The sequence below is a fragment of the Oncorhynchus masou genome, chromosome 23 (assembly GCF_036934945.1).
Source record: "Oncorhynchus masou masou isolate Uvic2021 chromosome 23, UVic_Omas_1.1, whole genome shotgun sequence".
Classification (NCBI taxonomy): domain Eukaryota; kingdom Metazoa; phylum Chordata; class Actinopteri; order Salmoniformes; family Salmonidae; genus Oncorhynchus; species Oncorhynchus masou.
In genome coordinates this window covers 40194344-40216191 of record NC_088234.1, presented here as the reverse complement: position 1 = coordinate 40216191, position 21848 = coordinate 40194344, and the positions used below count along the sequence as shown (strand labels likewise).

The window sequence follows — 21848 nt, the reverse complement described above, 5'->3', positions numbered from 1 at the left end:
TTTTATGTGGTTGAAAGTTAAATACGGTCCATTTTTATGTTGCTGCATTTTTGAGAACTTTTAGTCTACATAAGACGGAACCTACATGTGCATTCGCTCACATTTTCTCAAGATGAAAGAAATTATATTCCTCCACTCCTGTTCCCGAGACAAAATGAACATTCGGTCTATAATTTTACTCCAAGAAACGCTTAACTCTGTAGGAGTTAATACTGTAATAGGCTACATGTGAGGCCTACAGTCAGTGTTCAGACTTCAGTTACTATTCCAACTATTACTGTTCCCATCCGAACTTCAAAGGTGATACTATGCAAAACTGAGCCTGCGCAAACCGCAAAAACTACATTAAGCGGGATAAGATGTTCACATGCCACAATGTCCGTCTAAGATCAGCATACCCCAGGCATCTTATTTGGGTTTCTCAAAACAGGGATAGGAGCTTATTTGGGGTTTTGTAAACAGCATATGATGTTTCTATGCGTCAACACAAAAACGGAATACTTGAGTATCCCAAATAATAACGGGATATTGGTGTGCATCTGAACGTGGTCAGTGACACTTCAGTATATGATTTGTGAATCATTTATTCTCTCTCTCTCCTTCACTCCTCCATCCACTCTCTCCCCTCAGCGTTTCTACGTGGCAAGCTCACGGCAGCTGCGTCGTCTGGACTCTGTGTCTCGGTCTCCCATCTATTCTCACTTTGGAGAGACAGTGTCTGGTCTGTCGGTCATCCGAGCCTATGGACACCAGGAACGCTTCCTCAAACACAATGAGAAAATAATTGATGAAAACCTCAAGTCGGTCTACCTGTGGATCATCTCGAACAGGTCAGGAACACACTCAGTTTTGTTCATGTCAAAACAGCACGGGATAATATGAGTTCCATTCTGTCTGAAATGTTATGGTGAATCTGTGATGTCTGATGTTTGACTAAATGTCTGTCTGTCTTGTCAGTCTTGTCTCTCTGTCTCACAGGATGTTGCTGAGGGGAAGACGGCTCATAATAATGGCTGGAATGGAGTAAATGGAATGGTATCATCCACATGGAAATAATTTGTTTGACGCGTTCGATACCATTCCATTTATTCCGTTCCAGCCATTACTATTTGTATTTTTATTAATTATGGATCCCCATTAGCCGCTGCCAAGGCAGTAGCTACTCTGCCTGGGGTCCAGCAAAATTAAGGCAGTTATAGAATTTTAAAAACATTACAATACATTCACAACAGATTTCTCAACACATTAAGTGTGTGCCCTCGGGCCCTTACTCTACTACCACAAAAGCCATGTGTACATGTGTGTATAGTGCGTACGTTATGGTGTGTTTGTATACATGTGTTTGTGTTGCTTCACAGTCCCCGCTGTTCCAAAAGGTGTATTTTTATCTGTTTTTTTTTTCCATCAAATTTCATCAAAGTTGTGGAATAGAGTTCCATGTAATCATGGCTCTTCTGTAGTATTGTGCGCCTCCCATAGTCTGTTCTGGACTTGGGGACTGTGAAGAGATCTCTGGTGTCATGTCTTGTAGGGTACGCATGGGTGTCTGAGCTGTGTGCCAGTAGTTCAAACAGACAGCTCAGTGAATTCAACATGTCAATAACTCTTACAAATACAATTAGTGATGATGTCAATCTCTCCTCCACTTTTAGCCAGGAGAGATTGACATGCATATTATTAATGTTAGCTCTGTACATCTAAGGGCCAGCCGTGCTGCCCTGTTCTGAGCCAATTGCAATTTTTCCAATTCCAATTGCAAGTCCTTCTGTGGCACCTGACCACATGACTGAACAGTAGTCCAAAACTAGGGTCTGTAGGACCTGCCTTGTTGTTAGTGCTGTTAAGAAGGCAGAGCAACACTTTATTATGGACAGACTTCTCCCAATGTTATTGACCATGACAGTTTACAATCCAGGGTTACTCCAACCAGTTTAGTCACCCCAACTTGCTCAATTTCCACATTATTCATTACATGATTTAGTTGAGATTTAGGGTTAGTGAATGATTTGTACCAAACACAATGCTTTTAGTTTTTGAAATATTTAAGACTAACTTATTTCTTTCCACCAATTCAGAAACTAACTGCAGCTCTTTGTTAAGTGTTGCAGTCATTTCAGTTGCTGTAGTAGCTGATGTGTATATTATTGAGTCATCAGCATACATAGACACTCAAAGCCAGTGACATGTCGTTAGTAAAGATTGAGCCCATCCTCCCCAATTAAGGTGCCAGCAGCCGCCTGTGGTCTGTCTGTCTTGTTTGTCTACCTTCATCTTCTGTCTGTCTGTCTGTCTGTCTGTCTGTCTGTCTGTCTGTCTGTCTGTCTGTCTGTCTGTCTGTCTGTCTGTCTGTCTGTCTGTCTGTCTGTCTGTCTGTCTGTCTGTCTGTCTGTCTGTCATGTCTGTCTGTCTGTCTGTCATGTCTGTCTGTCATGTCTGTCTGTCTGTCTGTAATGGCTGTCTGTATGAAATGTCTGTCTTTCTGTCCTGCAGGTGGCTGGCCATCCGTCTAGAGTTCCTTGGTAACCTGGTAGTGTTTTTCTCAGCTCTGCTTGCTGTCATTGCCCGGGACTCTCTGGACAGTGGCCTGGTCGGCCTCTCCATCTCCTATGCCCTCAACGTGAGTACACCACACGCACGCGCGCGTGCACACACACACACACACACACACACACACACACACACACACACACACACACACACACACACACACACACACACACACACACACACACACACACACACACACACACACACACACACACACACACACAAACAGTGTTCTTCTGTGTTGTGCCTACTGAATATGACCTTGGGGAACCGATTATTTATCTCCTAATTCACTGTACTATACCAGAGAGAGGAGTGCTTTGTTGAGGACTGTTGAGCTGTGCTTTCAATGGTCAAATCTCAGTAAAATGAAGGACTGTATGAGGTGTTTCAAAGGGACTAACTGGTTTAGGGTTTGAGCTGCCACCGTGGTATCGGTCAGAATGAGGAGATGGAGATAAGTAATCCAGGTTTAGAGTTGAACACGAACACAGAGGCACATGGGGGAGGGTTTTGGAATGGAGGTTTGGTAGGGCCGGTAGTGTGGTAGGTAGGTAGGTAGGTAGGTAGGTAGGGAGGTTGGATGAGATACAAAATGGAAACATTAAAAACAGAAACATAAACGGTGCATTCATGGCAATGAACTGCCAGGTGGCTATGGGGGAAATATGGGCTTTAACATGTACTGTATATTCTGCTTATATAGGGAACTGAGAGGGGTGACAGCAGAGAAGAGATGACTAGGGAATAGAAAACAGGTGTGGAGGCAAGGGGCGTGGCCTGGGGTAATTGGGAGCAATTAGGTGTCCTGTTACAGTGCTATGACCCTTCACAACACTCAATTCTGATCTTTTGCCCAATTATTTAAAATAAATATTGTGGAAAAATATCTGAATTGGGCTGCCTGTGTAAACGCATCCAATGTAACTTGTGCATCTAGACCTGTCTTTTATATGCGATCATCATATTCTGACAGCAGAAGTCACACACAGTATACTGTAAATATCAAGAGTAGATGCTCTCAAATGTAAGTGCCATTGTGTTACCATCTAACCAAACCTGAACTCTGATTCAGTTCTGTTAAACTGAAGGCCCCAGTGGTACTTGGTCATACATTCTGAATATATTATTAATATTACTTTATTTTGTTTGCACTTTGAGATGATCCTGTGATGAAAAATACTAATGTATTATTATTATGTAAGGAGATGAATCAGGGTTAAGTCCTGGGTTACTGTTGAGTACTCCCTGACATGTGTATTTGCAAAAAGCACTTAATGGATTTTATGGATGATGGAATGATAATGAAGTGATGATGACTTGATGGTAATGACCCTAACCCCTGACATGTAGGTGACCCAGACACTGAACTGGCTGGTGAGGATGACGTCAGAACTGGAGACCAACATCGTAGCTGTGGAGAGAGTCAGCGAGTACACGGAGTTGGAGAATGAGGTCTGTGTGTGTTCAATGAGAATGACAGATACAGTTGACATCAGAAGTTTACACACACTTAGGTTGGAGTCGTTCAAAATAATTTTTCAACCACTCCACAAATGTCTTGTTAACAAACTATAGTTTTGGCAAGTCGGTTAGGACATCTACTTTGTGCATGACACTAGTCATTTTTCCAAAATTCTTTACAGACAGATTATTTCACTTATAATTCACTGTATCACAATTCCAGTGGGTCAGAAGTTTGCATACACTAAGTTGACAGTGCCTTTAAACAGCTTGAACAATTCCCGAAAAATTATGTCATGGCTTTAGAAGCTTCTGATAGGCTAATTGACATCATTTGAGTCAATTGAAGGTGTACCTGTTGATGTATTTCAAGGTCGACCTTCAAACTCAGTGCCTCTTTTCTTGACATCATTTCGAAAATCAAAAGAAATCAGCCAAGAACTCCAAATCTGGTTCGTCCTTGGGAGCAATTTCCAAACACCTGAAGGTACCACACGTTCATCTGTACAAACAATAGTACGCAAGTATAAACACCATGGGACCACACAGCCGTCATACTGCTCAGGAAGGAGATGTGTTCTGTCTCCTAGAGATGAACACACTTTAGTGCAAAAAGTGCAAATCATTCCCAGAACAACAGCAAAGGACCTTGAGAAGATGCTGGAGGAAACAGGTACAAAAGTATCTATATCCACAGTAAAACGAGTCCTATATCGACATAACCTGAAAGGCCGCTCAGCAAGGAATAAGCCACTGCTTCAAAACCGCCATAAAAAAGCCAGACTACGGTTTGCAACTGCACATGGGGACAAAGATCGTACTTTTTGGAGAAATGTCCTCTGGTCTGATGAAACAAAAATAGAACTGTTTGGCCATAATAACCATCGTTACATTTGGAGGAAAGGGGGGAGGCTTGCAAGCCGAAGAACACCATTCCAACCATGAGGCATGGGAGTGGCAGCATCATGTTGTGGGGTTGCTTTGCTGCAGGAGGGACTGGTGAACTTCACAAAATAGATGGCATCATGAGGAGGGAAATTATGTGGATATATTGAAGCAACATCTCAAGACATCAGTCAGGAAGTTAAAGCTTGGTCGCAAATGGGTCTTCCAAATGGACAATGACCCCAAGCATACTTCCAAAGGCAAAATGTTTAAGGATAACAAAGTCAAGGTATTGGAGTGGCCATCACAAAGCCCTGACCTCAATCCTATAGAAAATGTGTGGGCAGAACTGAAATAGCGTGTACGAGCCAGGAGGCCTACAAACCTGACTCAGTTATATCAGCTCTGTCAGGAGGAATGATGGTGCATTCACAGGGCCAATGTGAGGAAGCGAGGTAGCACTGGCCTGCTGAAAACCTCCCGGAGGTCCTGGTACTCCGCGGGAATGGCAGAGAGGTCTGGGGCTTTTCCCAAGCCCACAGAAAGACGTCCTGGGGCAGGCAGCGCCGACTTCAGGCAATGTGCATGGATAGAACCAGTAAGCCAGTCGATCCGTGGATTATGCCTCTGGAGCCAGGAAAACCCCAAAACCACAGGTGCATGAGGGGATCCGATGGGTAGGAACTGCATAAACTCGCTGTGATTACCCGACACTGTCAGGGATACTCCCCACCCCGGATCCGGGATCATGAATAAAGCCTCAGGCTCATTAGCATAACGCAACGTTAACGATTTCTGAAAATCGCAAATAAAATTAAAATAATGCACCTGCTCTCAAGCTTAGCCTTTTCTTAACATCACTGTCATCTCAGATTTTCAAAATATGCTTTTGAACCATAGCAAATCACTAATTTGTGTAAGAGTATGCTAAGCTAGCTTAGCATTTTGAGTAGCATTTAGCACGCAACATTTTCACAAAAACCAGATAACCAAATAAATAAAATCATTTACCTTTGAAGAGCTTCGGATGTTTTCAATGAGGAGACTCTCAGTTACATAGCAAATGTTCAGTTTTTCCTGAAAGAATCTTTGTGTAGGAGAAATCGCTCCGTTTTGTACATCACATTTGGCTACCGAAACGAACCGAAAATTCAGTCACCAAACGTCAAACTTTTTCCGAATTAACTCCATAATATCGACCGAAACATGGCAAACGTTGTTTGGAATCAATCCTCAAGGTGTTTTTTCACATATCTCTTCATTGATATGCAGTTCGTGGAAGCCTGCTTTCCCCTCAGAATCGCATGGAAAATACCAGCAGCTGAAAAAGACGCACCAATTTCGACGGAGGACACCGGGCGGACACCTGGAAAATGTAGTCTCTTATGGTCAATCTTTCAATGATATGCCTACAAATACGTCACAATGCTGCAGAAACCTTGGGGAAACGACAGAAAGGGCAGGCTCATTCCTCTCGCATTCACAGCCATATAAGGAGACAATGGAAAACGGAGCCTCAAAAATCCTGCTGGTTTCCTGGATGCCGTTTCATCTTGGTTTTGCCTGTAGCTCCCGTTCTAGGGCACCCACTGAGAATATCTTTGCAGTTCTGGAAACGTCAGAGTGTTTTCTTTCCAAAGCTATCAATTATATGCATAGTCGAGCATCTTTTTGTGACAAAATATTGAGCTTAAAACGGGCACGTCTTTTTATCCAAAAATGAAATAGCGCCCCCATAGCATCAAGAGGTTAATGGGACACGTAGTGTGGGTAACTCTGCCAATAGAGCACCCATCCAATGCTCTGACTTCCATGGGAATGGAGAGGGGTTGTGTAGGGATTCCGAGCTCCGACAACAGGGTAGCGTCCTTAAGGCTCTCGTCGGCCCCAGAGTCTATGAGCACCTGAAGAGACTTTGACCGGTCACCCAACAACAGGGGAGCATGGATAGGGGTACGAGAAATGGAAGACGGGAAACTCTCCGTACTGCTCATCAGCGTACTAGTACCTACTAGATAAAGAATGTCCCGTAGCTCCACAATACAGACAGCTCTGGATGTTAAGTCTGCGTAAGCGCTCAGCAGGAGACCATCTAGCCCTGCCCAGTTGCATGGGTTCCGGAGGAGACGTCTCAACAGCCCTCGTGATCTCTGAGAGAACTCGGGTGACATCAGATCTACTCGGAAATGTGGGTTTCTGGGATTTCTCGGAGGCAAGGTGTAAATCGAGGACAAGCGTCATCGAAAGAGAACAGACTCCCTCTTTACGTTGCCGTTACCGCCCATCAATCCGGATGGTCAAGGCTATGAGGGAGTCAAGGTCCAGCGGCAGCTCACGGGTTACGAGCTCGTCTATAATCTAATCACCTCCGATAATCGGTGAAGGAATGCGTTAAACAGGGCTTCCGGGTTCCAGGCACTCTCAGCCGCCAACATGTGAAAATCTACCCCGCACTCTGCCACACTACGGGAACCCTTACGTAGTTGGAGAAGCTTACGAGCTGCCTCCCTCCCGGACAACGGAGAATCGAACACTTTACATACATCCGCCACAAACTCCTCCAGTCTGAGGCAAACGGTGGATTGTTTCTCCCACACCACCGTACCCCAGGCAAGAGCCCTCCCGGACTTTAGCGTTATCACGTACGCTATCCTCCAGCGATCCGAGGGAAATGAAGAGGGTTGCAGCTCAAAGATGAGGGTACACTGGTAGAGAAATGCCCGGCAGGATCCGGGATCTCCAGCGTAGCTCTCCGGAGGAGGTAAGTGGGGTTCTTGGGACGCCGGGGTAGAAATACCGCTGGTAGCGGGGTATTTGACAGTCTAGGGGTGTTACTGTATTGGCGGGCTGCCTCACAGACAAACCGTGGAATTGCTTCAGCAATATGTTGAAAGCACGGTCCTGGCATTCCGCCAAGGTCTGGAGTCCTCCCAGAAGACCTTGAAGTAATTTGTGTCTTCCAATGGTGGCTCCCTGGGAGGAGACGGCATTGTGGAGCTGGTTCGAGTCTGCTGGATCAGTCATGGCCAGTTCGTACTATCACAACTCAGGATATGACCCAGATGCAGACACAGGAGGTGGATAGTACAGTTCTCAGATAATTTATAAACATGAGGCAGGCAAAGGGCAGGTAGAGGACAAGCAGAGGTTCGTGAGTCAGGCTGGTACAGGACGGCAGGCAGGCTCGGGGTCAGGGCAGGCAGAGACTCGTAATCTGGTCAGAGTCAGGCAGGTACAGGATGGCAGGCAGGCATGGGGTCAGGGCAGGCTGAATGGTCAGAACCGGGAAAAACTAGGAAACAAAACTTGAGGAAGAGGAAGATGTGAAAGCACGCTGGCACTGACTTCTGGCGTTTGCCCAATGCTTCAGACACACTGTTTTAGAACGTGCGTGTGCCGATCCATTTCCGTGTGACAGTTTTCTTAAGCTAGTTTTGGTAAACGCGTGTGTTTGTGTGCTACGTGTATGTGTCTTTGTTAGGTGGAGTTGTATATGAAACGTGTATGTGTGTTTGAACAGGCGGACTGGTTGTCAGAGATACGACCGCCAGAGAAGTGGCCTGAGGCTGGGAGGCTGAGGTTCGAAAACTTCAAGGTCCGCTACCGACCTGAACTGGACTTGGTGCTGCACGGGATCACCTGCGACATCGACAGCACAGAGAAGGTGGGTGAGAGAGACAGAGAGACCAGCGTCAGACAATACACATACCGTGGGGTCCGAAATGATTTACACCCTTGATAAAGTTGAGCAATAATTACTGTATAAAATGAATAATTCAAATACAGAGCTATATTGTATGCACATTTTCTGTAAATTATCATACTATTTTTATACTAATACAATTGCTCAGAGAAAGAGATTTTGTTTAACAAATAATATTAATTTTCCTCAAAGGTAGGGTTCAAACAGTCATTATTGCTAATCTTTATCAAGGTTGTCAATCATTTTGACCCCACTGTCTGGTATCATATTTCACATAACATGTCGACAAAGAAACAATGTATATACTGTAACAGTCTAAGTGCAAAGAAAACTAATGGGACCTATAATAAGTATTCAGTAATAATACTGAAGTGTATTATTGTGTTTGGAAGTAATAAGTGTTTGGAAGTAATAAGTATTGAAATGGATTTAAATGTTGTTTTTGTCATTGATCTAAAAAAACAAATCTATAATATCAAAGTGAAAATAATAATGTTATAAATTTTTACAAATTAATACAAAATAAACAACTAAAATATATTATTCACCCCTTTGTTATGGCAAGCCTAAATTAGTTCAGGAGTAAAAAATTGGCTTTAAAAAATGACATGTTAAAAATTGTCTCACTCTGTATGACATCACGTCTCATAAAGAAGGGCAGCAATTGGTGTATTGGCCATACAGTATACCACAAACCTCCGAGGTGCTTTATTGCTGTTATAATTAAAAGCTAAAAATACCTGTGGTATACCAATGTAATTAAAAAAATATTAACATGTAACCAAATAATTGATTAAAACTGTTTTGCAATGAAGGTCCTGTGGTATACTCAAAGATGTGATCAGTGGAGGAAGGGTGAGGATATTTCCAAATTTTTCACTTTCAACAAACTAGTTTAGACTACTCAAACAGAAAAATATTAACATGTATTAACAGTTTTTTTTACCTGGTCACAGACAGCTGATGTTTTGTGCACTGAAGTCCACAAGGGAGGAAAAGGTGTGAGGAAGAGAGAGCGTAGATGCGAGAAGAAATTATACAACAATCAAATGTCTAATGCCGTATGTATGCGGCTGCTATGAATGTGAACTCTGTTTGTGTGTGAGGGGGTGTATTCCTTCCACCGATTCTGTTGAAAAATATTTTGTAAAAGGAAGTAAATGTAACGAAACGAGGATAAACATACCTGAATTTGTCCAATATAAACTATTGTTTGCAATTGTTGGAATAATGATCACACCCTAGATCAGCTACATGCCGGCAAGAGTGTTCAAGGTGGTATTGAATGTGTCCGTCTGTCACATTGATTACTCAAATTCCTCTCCACTTGTGCACCTAGCGTACGTTGTAAACATTCATTCATAACTTAGGTTGTAGCATCCTCATGATGGGTATAGGGAGAATTTGAGTATCATGTAGTAGCCTAAACCTATCGATGTTACATTGAGCTGGTTGAATGGAATATGAATGACAGTCATCCAAAATGCTTTAATGAAAAATAAGGCTAAAAACAATCGGGGACGTCGGTCAAGGTGCCTTGCAAGGATCGACGGCGAGTGAGTAATCCTGCTTTACCATCAGTCCTATTAGCCAATGTGCAATCATTGGATAATAACATGAATGAGCTCCGATCAAGACTAACCTACCAACGGGACATTAAAAACTGTAATATATTTTGTTTTTGTCAAGTTGTTTCACACAATCTAATATTAAGGAAGTCTCTAGGTTTTGCTCACCTGAGGTAGAACATCTGCACTGAGCTAAAGGGTATAGCTGCCGCTTTCAAGGAGCGGGACTCTAACCCAGACGCTTATAAGAAATCCAGCTATGCCCTCTATGACGAACCATCAAACATGCAAAGCGTCAAAACAGGACTAAGATTGAATTGTACTACACCAGCTCCGACGCTCGTCAGATGTGGCATTGCTTGCAAACTTTTACGGACTACAGAGGGAAGCTGCCCAATGACACGAGCCTAGCAGACAAACTAAATAACCAGCTTTGAAGCAAGCAATACTGAAGCATGCATCAGCTGTTCCGGACATCTGTGTGATCACGCTTTCCGTAACCGGTGTGAGTAAGACCTTTAAACAGGTCAACATTCACAAGGCCGCAGGGCAAGATGGATTACCTGCCTAAGTAGCACTCACATCTGTGGCCATGAGGTGCTTTGAAAGGCTGGTCATGGCTCAAATCAACACAATTATACCAGAAACCCTAGACCCACTCCAATTTGCATACCGCCCCAACAGATCCACAGATGATGCAATCTCTATTGCACTCCACACTGCCCTCTCCCACATGGACAAAAGGAACACCTACGTGAGAATGCTATTCTTTGACTACAGCTCTGCGTTCAACACCATAGTGCCCTCAAAGCTCATCACTGAGCTAAGGACCCTGGAACTAAACACCTCCCTCTGCATCTGGATCCGGGACTTCCTGACGGGCCGCTCCCAGTTGGTAAAGATAGGTAACAACACATTTGCCACACTGTTCTTCAACACGAGGGCCCCTCAGGGGTACCTGCTCAGTCCCCTCCTGTACTCCCTGTTCACCCATGACTGTATGGCCAAATGATTGTGAAATACAGGAAAAGGAGGGCAGAGCACGCCCCCATTCTCATTGAGGCTGGTGTTCACATCATCAAACAACTATCATGGTCCAAACACACCAAGACAGTCGTGAAGAGGGCACGACAACGCGACAACAATTCCCTCTCAGGAGACTGAAAAGATTTGACATGGGTCCTTAGATCCTCAAAAAGTTTTACAGCTGCACTATCGAGAGCATCCTGACTAGTTGCATCAACGCAATTGCTCGGCCTCCGACCTCAAGGCACTACAGATGATAGTGCATACGGCCCAGTACATCACTGGGGCCAAGCTTCCTGCCATCCAGGTCCTCTACACCAGGCGGTGTCAGAGGAAGGCCCTAAAAACTGTCAACGACTCCAGCCACCCTAGTCATAGACTGTTCTCTCTGCTACTGCATGGCAAGCGGTATAGGAGGGCCAAGTCTAGGTCCAAAAGATTTCTTAACAGCTTCTACCCCAAAGCCATAAGACTCCTGAACAGCTAATCAAATGGCTACCCAGACTACTTGCATTGGCCCCCCCACACACATTTTAATTCTGCTTCTAAACTCTGTTTATTATCTATGCATAGTCACTTCACCTCTACCTACATGTACCTCGACTAACCTGTGCCCCCGCACATTGGCTCTGTACCGGTATCCCCTGTGTACATATTTATATATCTCTATCTCTATTCTCCTCCTTTATTTTAATTTTATTTTAATTTTATACATTTATGTTTTCGTAACTGTATTGTTGGTTCAGGGATGTAAGTAAGCATTTCACTGTTAGTCTACACCTGTTGTTTATGAAGCATGTGAGAAATAACATTTAATTTGATTTGGACTACACTGTTCTTCCCTGCAACTTACTTTTAAATTGTAGTCTACTCTTTATTAGATTATTAAAATAAACCATAGTCTTAAAGGCACATGGGATTCAGTTCCTTGTGGTGCTTGACTACAGAAAGCAATATCAAATTGATGTGGGTGTGTTTGCTGCTTATGTTGTAGATACCTGATCTTGCGTGATTGATGTTATCGTGTTTACTGTCCAGCTATTCTAAATAACAAGGTGTAGCCTAGGCCGAGTTATTTCTCCGTGGTTCTGACTTGTCTGCTCATTGAACTTTGCCTTGTCAATCTGTGCGCTCGGTAATCTGGGTACAAGGTAAAGTCTATTTAATGATGATTGACAACCATTAATGCATTCATGAAACCAGATAGTTTTTGAAGTTTATTAGCCCTAACTGTAAAATTCTAAATAATATGAGGGGCCCCCTCAAATGTTTTTTTTTGCACCACCCAACCCGTGGCAAAACCCGAGCTCTGTTTTGACATAAGCATGAATATTCCCCATTGAATGCAATGTATTGAAATCCATTGACATAAGTGTCAACTGGTTGACCCTCATCTTTTCCCATTGAATGCAATGTATTGACATAAGCATCACTTCATTGATTTTCATCTTTTCCCAATGACTGCAATGTATTGATATAAGCATCATTTGGTTGACACTCATCTCTTCCCATTGGCACAGCAAAGCCTGCAGTTGACTTAAGCACCAATTGGTTGTTCCATAGAATAATAATGGGCTGCAGAGCAAGCGACACTGCTGTCCTCATAACTGGATAATTATTAAATGATTTGAATGTTTGCCTCATCCTCCTTTCTTATTAGGTCTAGGCTACTAGGCCTAGAATAATCATATTTTCCATCTTGGTATTGTTAGCTCAATTTCAATTTCTTGTGGCCTGAAATATTTGTCATTCAAATTTAAACTGTGATTGAGAAACCATAGACTTTTTTCACAATTATTCACATTTGAAAGCTGCAATATGATATTACACACTTAATTACAACATTTGGCAAATATTCTTTATAAATAACTTTTCTTAATGCTTTTATGATATTTCAATTAGAACTAGCCAAGGTTTTTGTCCGTTTGGGCCACAATGGCAAGGACGGATTTCTTTCTGTTTCTTAAAATAGCCTAAGTTTTGCTCAATTGTAAGGTTTGTTCAAACTCCTAATTCTATGTTTTCTATTTTCCATTGTTTGTTCTCTCTATCATTATTACCTTATGGCCTACTATGTTTTCAGATGATCTCAAAAACAAAACTTAAAACTTTGTGAGATAGCTTAGAACTTTGTTAGATTAATTCATTTTTTAATAATGACATAGTGTGGCGGGAGAAAATCAGCATGCATAAAACGAATAGAGTAGCTTCATAGGTCAAGTTATTTCATATCAAATGGAGATTAAAAGTAAAACTAAAATAGGCATTAATAATAATTAGACATCGGACAGTCTGGTATCAAAATAGGCCCAGATCATTGGAGAGAGAAAACAAAAACATATTTTCTGACGGGACATTTTGCATTGTTTTGGTGAAACTGTCTTCATTGTTCTTGTGCATTCTGTTTTTAGTTTATAACATATTTATGGAAATAGGTTATGCAGGCCATAGCAAAGGTATATGCCACTTGGCATCGGCGCCCAGGGAGCAGTTGTTGTTGGTTAAGTGCATTGTTGTTGTTGTTGTTGGTTAACTGTTCATTGCGCAGAAGGGCAAATATTACCACCTTGCCTGACTCAGCAATTCAAACCAGTGAACTTTCTGTTACTGGCCCAACCCTCTTAACTGCTAGGCTACATGCCACCCTACACAGGGACACAATCAGTCACTGCTACAGAGTTGGACAGAGGGCACACTTGGTCCAAAGCCTGTTTTATCATGGCCAGCGCCATTAAGAACTGGCACTAATTTTAAAGCAAACATTACATAACTGCAGGTGGCAGTAAACCATCAACATTGGCTTAATACTTGTTCTTTAGTACATCTCTATGATCATGACCCATCTGCAACAAGAATTAAGCAATACTCAAAGTCTTACTGAACGTCTTCCATCTTGTCCAGATCGGTATAGTGGGTCGAACAGGTGCTGGGAAGTCCAGTCTGACCAACTGCCTGTTTAGAATCATTGAGGCAGCAGAGGGACGGATCTTGATCGATGGGACAGACATCGCTACTCTAGGCCTACATGACCTCAGGACCAGACTGACTATTATACCACAGGTAACGCACACACAGAAATGCACGTATGCACGCTTACACACACATGCACGCACGCACGCACGCACCCACAGACACACACTCTTATAAATGGCACAAACTGATATAATATTTTGACGTGATGACATTTGTTTCTCCATTCGGTGTGTGTGTAGGACCCAGTGCTGTTTTCAGGGACGCTGCGTATGAACCTAGACCCGTTTGAGACCTTCAGTGATGAGGAGATCTGGCGCGTCCTCGAGCTGTCCCATTTGAAGGAGTACGTGGGGGGTTTAGAGGAAGGACTGACCCACGAGGTGTCAGAGGGGGGAGATAACCTCAGGTGGGTTACACTCACACACCTGCACACTTCAGATACAAGGGCATCGTTGAAACTGAAACGCTTTCACCTTCGATTTGAAGAATGTCTTTTATGTTCTAGAAATATCTTGTTAGCTAGCTGCCCATTGCTAGTTGGTTGGATGGGCAGCCAGGCAGGTTGGAACTGCATAGCTAGCTAGTATTATTTAAGTGATAATGCCCTCGAAGCCAGTGTTTGGAGGATATATTTGCACTGGTGTTGTTAGGCCCGTGTTGTTAGTGCCAATATATCCTCCAAACACTGGCTTCGACGGCATTATAACTTTGATACAACGTGTTACTCAAATAATATGTAATATTCAAATAATGATTGACATATTTTCATAAAAAAAAATTGATTTAAGTTATTCATACTATTTCATCCTTTCACAAGATATAGTCCCGACACAAATCTAGGGTTGCTACCCAAGCCGGCTGGTCGTTCTATTGGTTCGGTTGCCAGAGACGGGCCCCAGTCGTTCGGTCTATCTGTTCTGTATCTATGGACGCGACCCTGCCGTTTGTTCTAAATGTTCCATTGCCATAGGGGCGGCAGGGTATTCTAGTGGTTAGAGCGTTGGACTAGTAACCGGAAGGTTGCAAATTCAAACCCCCAAGCTGACAAGGTACTAATCTGTCATTCTGCCCCTGAACAGGCAGTTAACCCACTGTTCCTAGGCCGTCATTGAAAATAAGAATTTGTTCTTAACTGACTTGCCTGCTCTAACCACTAGGCTACACTGCCGCCATGGGGCAGAGAGAAGAAAATGCTGTTTTATAGCTAATCTAATGCTATTCTACACATTTTGCAAAGAGGCTGAGAGAATTTAGCATTTCTAAAGCTAATTTCCTGCTATTCTAAACATTTTTGCCAAAGCATATGACCTGTCCATATGCTAACTGTGGAGGGGCTGACCTGGGTTAGAGGCCCCCAGAGTCCGTGGCCCCCATGGGTGTATGGTACGCCACTGGGTGAGATGCATTCTGATAAGCGCACACATATGAAGGTTGCGCCACATTTCAAAATGCAATTGAGGGAATAACACAGCTTTTAACATAATTACTGTTGCTATTGTGAAAGATGAGGGTCAGCTTTGTCGGAGTATAAAACATATTTCTCAACTCTCAATATTGAGCAAATGGCATCACTTTACAAATCAAATCCAATTAGATTTGTCACATACACATGGTTAGCAGATGTTAATGCGAGTGTAGCGAAATGCAGTGTGGGTTTCAGATGGTGAGCCCGCGGAGCAGAGTGCACCATTTGCTGGGAATACTGGAGGTGTGCCGAGTACTGGGACAAAACTAGTATTGTAACACATATAGAGAGTTATTTTTTGTGATTATCCATCATCGAAAAAAAAGTTATTTTCAGCTGCCAGCGTACGTCACTCTTTGACTCAAACAGTGTGAAGCGCTGTGTGCTGTAAACAACTATTGGCTAGTTCTTTTACCCGTGAAGAAAATGGCCGGGGTATCGGTTGAGCCTGCTGTAAAGATTGGCTGAGAACAAGCCGCTCTGCTCTCATTGCTGTTCAATCAAGTTATTTCTTGTCATATGGTTGTTTACTGTCTGTCTACTTGGCACTGTTTAGTATGCCTACTTTGTCTGTCCGTACAATTATCCCATTGCTGACATCTCTCATTATGTCGTGATCCAAGCCCATGCTTGCTTGCTATTTATTTTTGCCCAGGCATGTTTACCGTGCGACAGATCATTCGGAAATAAAATGACAAAATGTGGCGTATGTTTTGTTAATAACTGAATAGGGCCAAGTAAGTTAATCATGTGCATTTTCATCTTTCGGGGGTCTTTTAGCAATGTGTGTGTGAATGAGTGAAGGAACGTACACTGCACTCGAGTGATAGAGCAGTGATGCGCACTTGAGGTACAGGCTTTACCGACATTTAAATCCGATTAGAGTATCAAGTGTGATAAAAGCGATACGATTACAAATACGAGTATGACAAGATCGGGACACCCCTAGTACATCAAGTAGCCTAGCCCTACCTGTCACGCCCTGACCTTAGTTATCTTTGTTTTCTTTATTATTTTGGTTAGGTCAGGGTGTGACAAGCGGTGGTTTGTTGTGTTTTTTTTGTCCTGTCTAGGGTTTTTGTATGTTTATGGGGTTGTTCACTCGTCTAGGTGTTTTGTATGTCTATGGTTGCCTAGATTGGTTCTCAATTCTCAATCGTCTCTGATTGGGAATCATATTTAGGGAGCCATATTCCTTGGGTAATTCGTGGGTGATTGTCTATGTATTAGTTGCCTGTGTCTGCACTTATTCTATATAGCGTCAAGTTTGTTGAAGTGTTCTTCATTTCATTAAAATAGAAGATGTATTCACATCACGCTGCGCCGTGGTCTCATCCATACAACGAACGTGACACTACCGATGGAAAGTTTTTGTAGGACATTAAGTATAATGTTAGATCAATCAATAACATGGCTATCTAGCATGTTGCTGACAGTTTTATAAAATCGAACACACAGCCATAGAAAAACATTGGCAGTATAATTGCCTGTGTTGAAGAACTCAGTGACTTTTAAAGTGGCACTGTCAGATTTCTGCCCTGCTAGACCTACCCGGGTCAACACTAAGAGCTGTTATTGTGAAGTGGAAATGTCTAGGAGCAATAACTGCTCAGCCGCAAAGTGGTAGGCCACACAAGCTCACAGAACGGCACCACTGAGTGCTGAAGCGCGTAGCGTGTAAAAATCCTCTGTCCTCAGTTGCAACACTCACTACCGAGTTCCAAACTGTCTCTGGAAGCAACATCAGCACAACAACTGTTCGTCTGGAGCTTCATGAAATGGGTTTCTATGGCTGAGCAGCCACGCAGAAGCCTAAGATCACCAAGCCAATGCCAAGCGTCAGCTGGAGTAGTGTAAAGCCCGCCGCCATTGGACTGTGGAGCAGTGGTAACGTGTTCTCTTGAGTGATGTTTCACCATCTGGCAATCAGATGGACGAATCTGCGTTTGGTGGATGCCAGGAGAAGGCTACCTGCCCAAATGCATAGGGCCAACTGTAGTTTGGTGGAGGAGGAATAATGGTCTTGGGCCATTTTTCATGGTTCGGGCTAGGCCCCTTAGTTCCAGTGAAGGAAAATCTTAAAGCTACAGCATGATTTTGTGCTTCCAACTTTGTGGCAAAAGTTTGGGGAAGGCCCTTTCCTGTTTCAGCATGACAATGCGACCATGCACAAAGCGAGGTCTATACAGAAATGGTTTGTCAAGGTCGGTGTGGAAGAACTTGACTCCTGCATAGAGCCCCGACCTCAACCCCATCCAGCACCGTTTGGGATGAATTGGAATCCCAACTGTAAGCCAGGCCTAATCGCCCAACATCAGTTCCTAGCCTCACTAGTGCTCTTGTGGCTGAATGGAAGCAAGTCCCTGCTGCAATGTTCTAACATCTCACTCAGTGGAGGCTTTTATAGCATCAAAGGGGGGACCAACTCCATATTATTGCCATGACTTTGGAATGAGATGTTTGACGAGCAGGTGTCCACATACTTTTGGTGTATTTTGACAGGTTGTACATGTTTCCATTACAGTATTGGTCAGAGACAGTTGTTGTGTCTGGCCCGTGCCCTGCTGAGGAAGTCTCGTATTCTGATTCTGGACGAGGCTACAGCTGCTGTGGACCTAGAGACAGACAGCCTGATCCAGAAAACCATACGACGAGAGTTCTCCCATTGCACTGTACTCACCATCGCACACAGACTCCACAGCATCCTGGACAGTAGCAGGTAACACACATGCATATACACAGTATAGTCACTCCTATGGTGTCAAATGTAACACTAGGTTGGGGTTTATATGGTCCCATTGCCATTTTGTGTTAAAACTACTCTGGCCCTGGTGCTGATATTTTTGGAGTTAAAATGACACTAAATGGCTTTAAAAGGAATCTGTCCCAATCAACTCCAGTTATCAACACTAACTCCAGGGAGCGTATCACTCTCTTGAGGGCTAAGATAACTTCCAGTAGTCAATTTAACCTTCATTCTTTTAACACTGTGATTTCAACTATCCTTGATTTACTGTGTAATTAGACACACACACACACACACACACACACACACACACACACACACACACACACACACACACACACACACACACACACACACACACACACACACACACACACACACACACACACACACACACACACACACTTTATGACAAGAGTTTTCTCACAGATCTTGTTGCATGGCAACTGAAACTCTGAAACAGTTGACTTTCACTCATCCTTTCCTCCCTCTTCTCCCGCTTCCTCTTCCTCCATCCCTCTCTCTCTAACACGTTCAGGGTGATGGTGCTGGATGCTGGGAAGATCGTGGAGTTTGACTCTCCCAGCACTCTCTTCAACAAACAGGGTCACTTCTATTCCATGGCAAGGGATGCTGGTATCACTACAGTGGACAGCACTACTCTGGACAGCACTGCATTGGATAGCACTGCTCTCTGAGACTTGGGACTTGTTGTACAGTTGGTCTCAGAGAGGGCAGAATCATGCCTTAACTGCAGAGGGGATGCTAGCCCCTGGTGTTGATTGTAAAATAGAGAATGTGTTCTCAATAACCTACCGGAGGGTTATATTACAAAGCAGTATCAACAAGTTATCCGGATAACTTTATGAAGCTTAAGTTGAATATGGGCTATTGAGAAATATTATACCATTTCAAAAAGACTACTTCTTTGTGATAAAGATGCATGCCAAATGTTATTTTTCTTCTGTGTTTATTTCTGACTGATTTTATACACATTTTTGCAGCCTGTTATTGATATAAAGACTGTTTGATCTGTGAGGTGTATTTCAATGAAGGTTGGTTTGATTAAGAACGTTTCATAAGCAGTGAAGGTGTCAAACTTGACTTAGGTAAAAAAAAATATTGATTGATTTACAAAAAGGATAATATAGTATGTGATTTAGTTTTGAAGATCAATCAAAATAAATATCATACCTTAAGGAATTCACTCTTACAATGTAAAACGAGTTGTCCCCAAAACAATGGAACTACTCTTTAGTATAGACATAGTTAAAAAAACAAAAAACAATTTATAGCTAAAACCATTTAACTTCACAATGTGACCGTATGAATCAAACCAACCTTCAAAAGACCAATTACTGAAAAAAAGATCTGAATGGGGCTGCTGTGTAAATGCAGCCATGTAAAACTGTGAGAAGTCCGGAAAAAGATTGGATATCGAAAAAATCTGAATTGGTTTCTTAGGGTGGCTGTGTGAACAGCCATAAGGTCATGAAAAGGTGGGAAAAAGGTGGGAAATATGCTGGCCATTATTAACACTAACATGATCAACATGTAAAATGTCCTCATGGTTTTTGAAGGACACAGCTTAGAAATGCCTGAAATATTTGTGTGATGCTTTCTAACCTTTTCATAATCTCAAAACTGCTGTCAATATTCTTTTATTATATATTTTTTAATATGCATCTGGAAATGCATGTGAAATGTATTCATATATTAGAAAAATATTTGATCTGCCCAATTTGAAATATTTCACATCCTGAAAATAAATCAAATTTGCCATACATTTAAATGTAACATCTGAGTTCATATCTGCAATGAAAAAGGAAATGGTGAATCAACTGTGAAAGTAATGTAGATTGTGTGAGAGTTTATTGAGCATGTTCTAAGCTGACATATGGAATTTTTTTCAGGTCATACCATGGATCGTTTAGTTTTTTATTTTATTTAGAATTTTACGACTTATTTAGTGATAAATTGTTTTTATTTTTGGGGGATGAAATATTGAATTTGGCCTTGACTACTATAGCCCTTAGGGATGCATTGAAAAAGCAGGAATAGGGGCCAGGTGTGCGCAATGAAAGTTCCAGAGGGATCCGTGACACTGATAGTTAGCAGCAGCAGGTCACAGTGAAATACAGTAACAGTCAAAAGTTTGGACACACAAATAGCTCTTACACAGCATGGAGGTGTGTTGGGTCATTGTCCTGTTGAAAAACAAATGATAGTCCCATAAGTGCAAACCAGATGGGATGACGTATCACTGCAGAATGCTGTGGGATTCCTTGAATTCTAAATAAATCACTTAGTTTCACCAGCAAAGCATCCCCCCACCATCACACCTCCTCCTCCATGCTTCACGGTTTGAACCACACATGGGGACATCATCCATTCACCTACTCTGCGTCTCACAAAGTGATGGCGGTTGGAACCAAAAATCTCAAATTTGGACTCAGACAAAAGGACAAATTTCCAACGGTCTAATGCCCATTGCTCACGTTTCTTGTCCCAAACAAGTCTCTTCTTAATATTGGTGTCCTTAAGTAGTGGTCTCTTTACAGCAGTTCGACCACGAAGGCCTGATTAACGCAGTCTCTTCTGAGCAGTTTATGTTGAGATATGTCTGTTACTTGAACTCTGTGAAGCAATTATTTGTGCTGGAATCTGAGGTGCAGTTAACTCTAATGAACTCATTCTCTGCAGCAGAGTCTTCCTTTCCTGTGGCGGTCCTCATGAGAGCCAGTTTCATCGTAGCGCTTATGGTTTTTGCGACTGCACGTGTTCTGGGTAAGTAATAATGGACTGTAATGATGGACTGTCATTTTTCTTTGCTTATTTGGTATTTTACCAGATAGGGCTATCTTCTGTATACCAACCCTACCTTGTCACAACACAACTGATTGGCTCAAATGTATTAAGGAAAGAAATTCCACAAATTAACTTTTAACAAGGCACACCTGTTAATTGAAATGCATTCCAGGTGACTACCTCATGAAGCTGGTTGCGAGAATGCGAAGAGTGTGCAAAGCTGTCATCAAGGCAAAGGATCTCAAATATAAAATATATTTTGATTTGTTTAACACTTTTTTTGGTAACTACATGATTCCATATGTGTTATTTAATAGTTTTGATGTCTTCACAGTTATTCTACAATATAAAACATTTCAATAAAGAACAACCCTTGAATGAGTAGGTGTGTCCAAACTTTTGACTGGTATTGTATATATTTAAAAAAAAAAATTGCCATGATGGCCACGATGCAATTGAGAAATAGCACAAAAACCCACAACCCATGACCAATACATTTTCACCAGCAACATCGTTTTCAAAGTAGCCCAATTTTTACCAGAAAACTGTGGACATGGCAACTCTGCTTCCAGAAGCTTTGCCTTCACACAGCCTGTCAGCCGCTCTGTGGTTTCTGCCCTGTCCTAAATCCAGCCGGCTGAACACTCCAACAGCCTACCTGAC

General features: G+C 42.5%; 1 protein-coding gene across 1 annotated transcript in view; it reads left to right on the top strand.

The window, feature by feature from the left end:
- abcc2 (ATP-binding cassette, sub-family C (CFTR/MRP), member 2) overlaps window positions 1-20163 on the top strand; it is a 66250-nt gene extending 46087 nt beyond the window's left edge. Inside the window, exons 25-32 of the mRNA XM_064932068.1 lie at window positions 631-830; window positions 2491-2617; window positions 3901-4002; window positions 8417-8560; window positions 14095-14253; window positions 14406-14572; window positions 18156-18350; window positions 18916-20163. Of these exons, the coding sequence (XP_064788140.1) occupies window positions 631-830; window positions 2491-2617; window positions 3901-4002; window positions 8417-8560; window positions 14095-14253; window positions 14406-14572; window positions 18156-18350; window positions 18916-19075 (1254 nt within the window). The 3' untranslated portion in view covers window positions 19076-20163. The remainder of the gene's footprint in view (window positions 1-630; window positions 831-2490; window positions 2618-3900; window positions 4003-8416; window positions 8561-14094; window positions 14254-14405; window positions 14573-18155; window positions 18351-18915) is intronic.
- Window positions 20164-21848: the final 1685 nt, after the last annotated feature.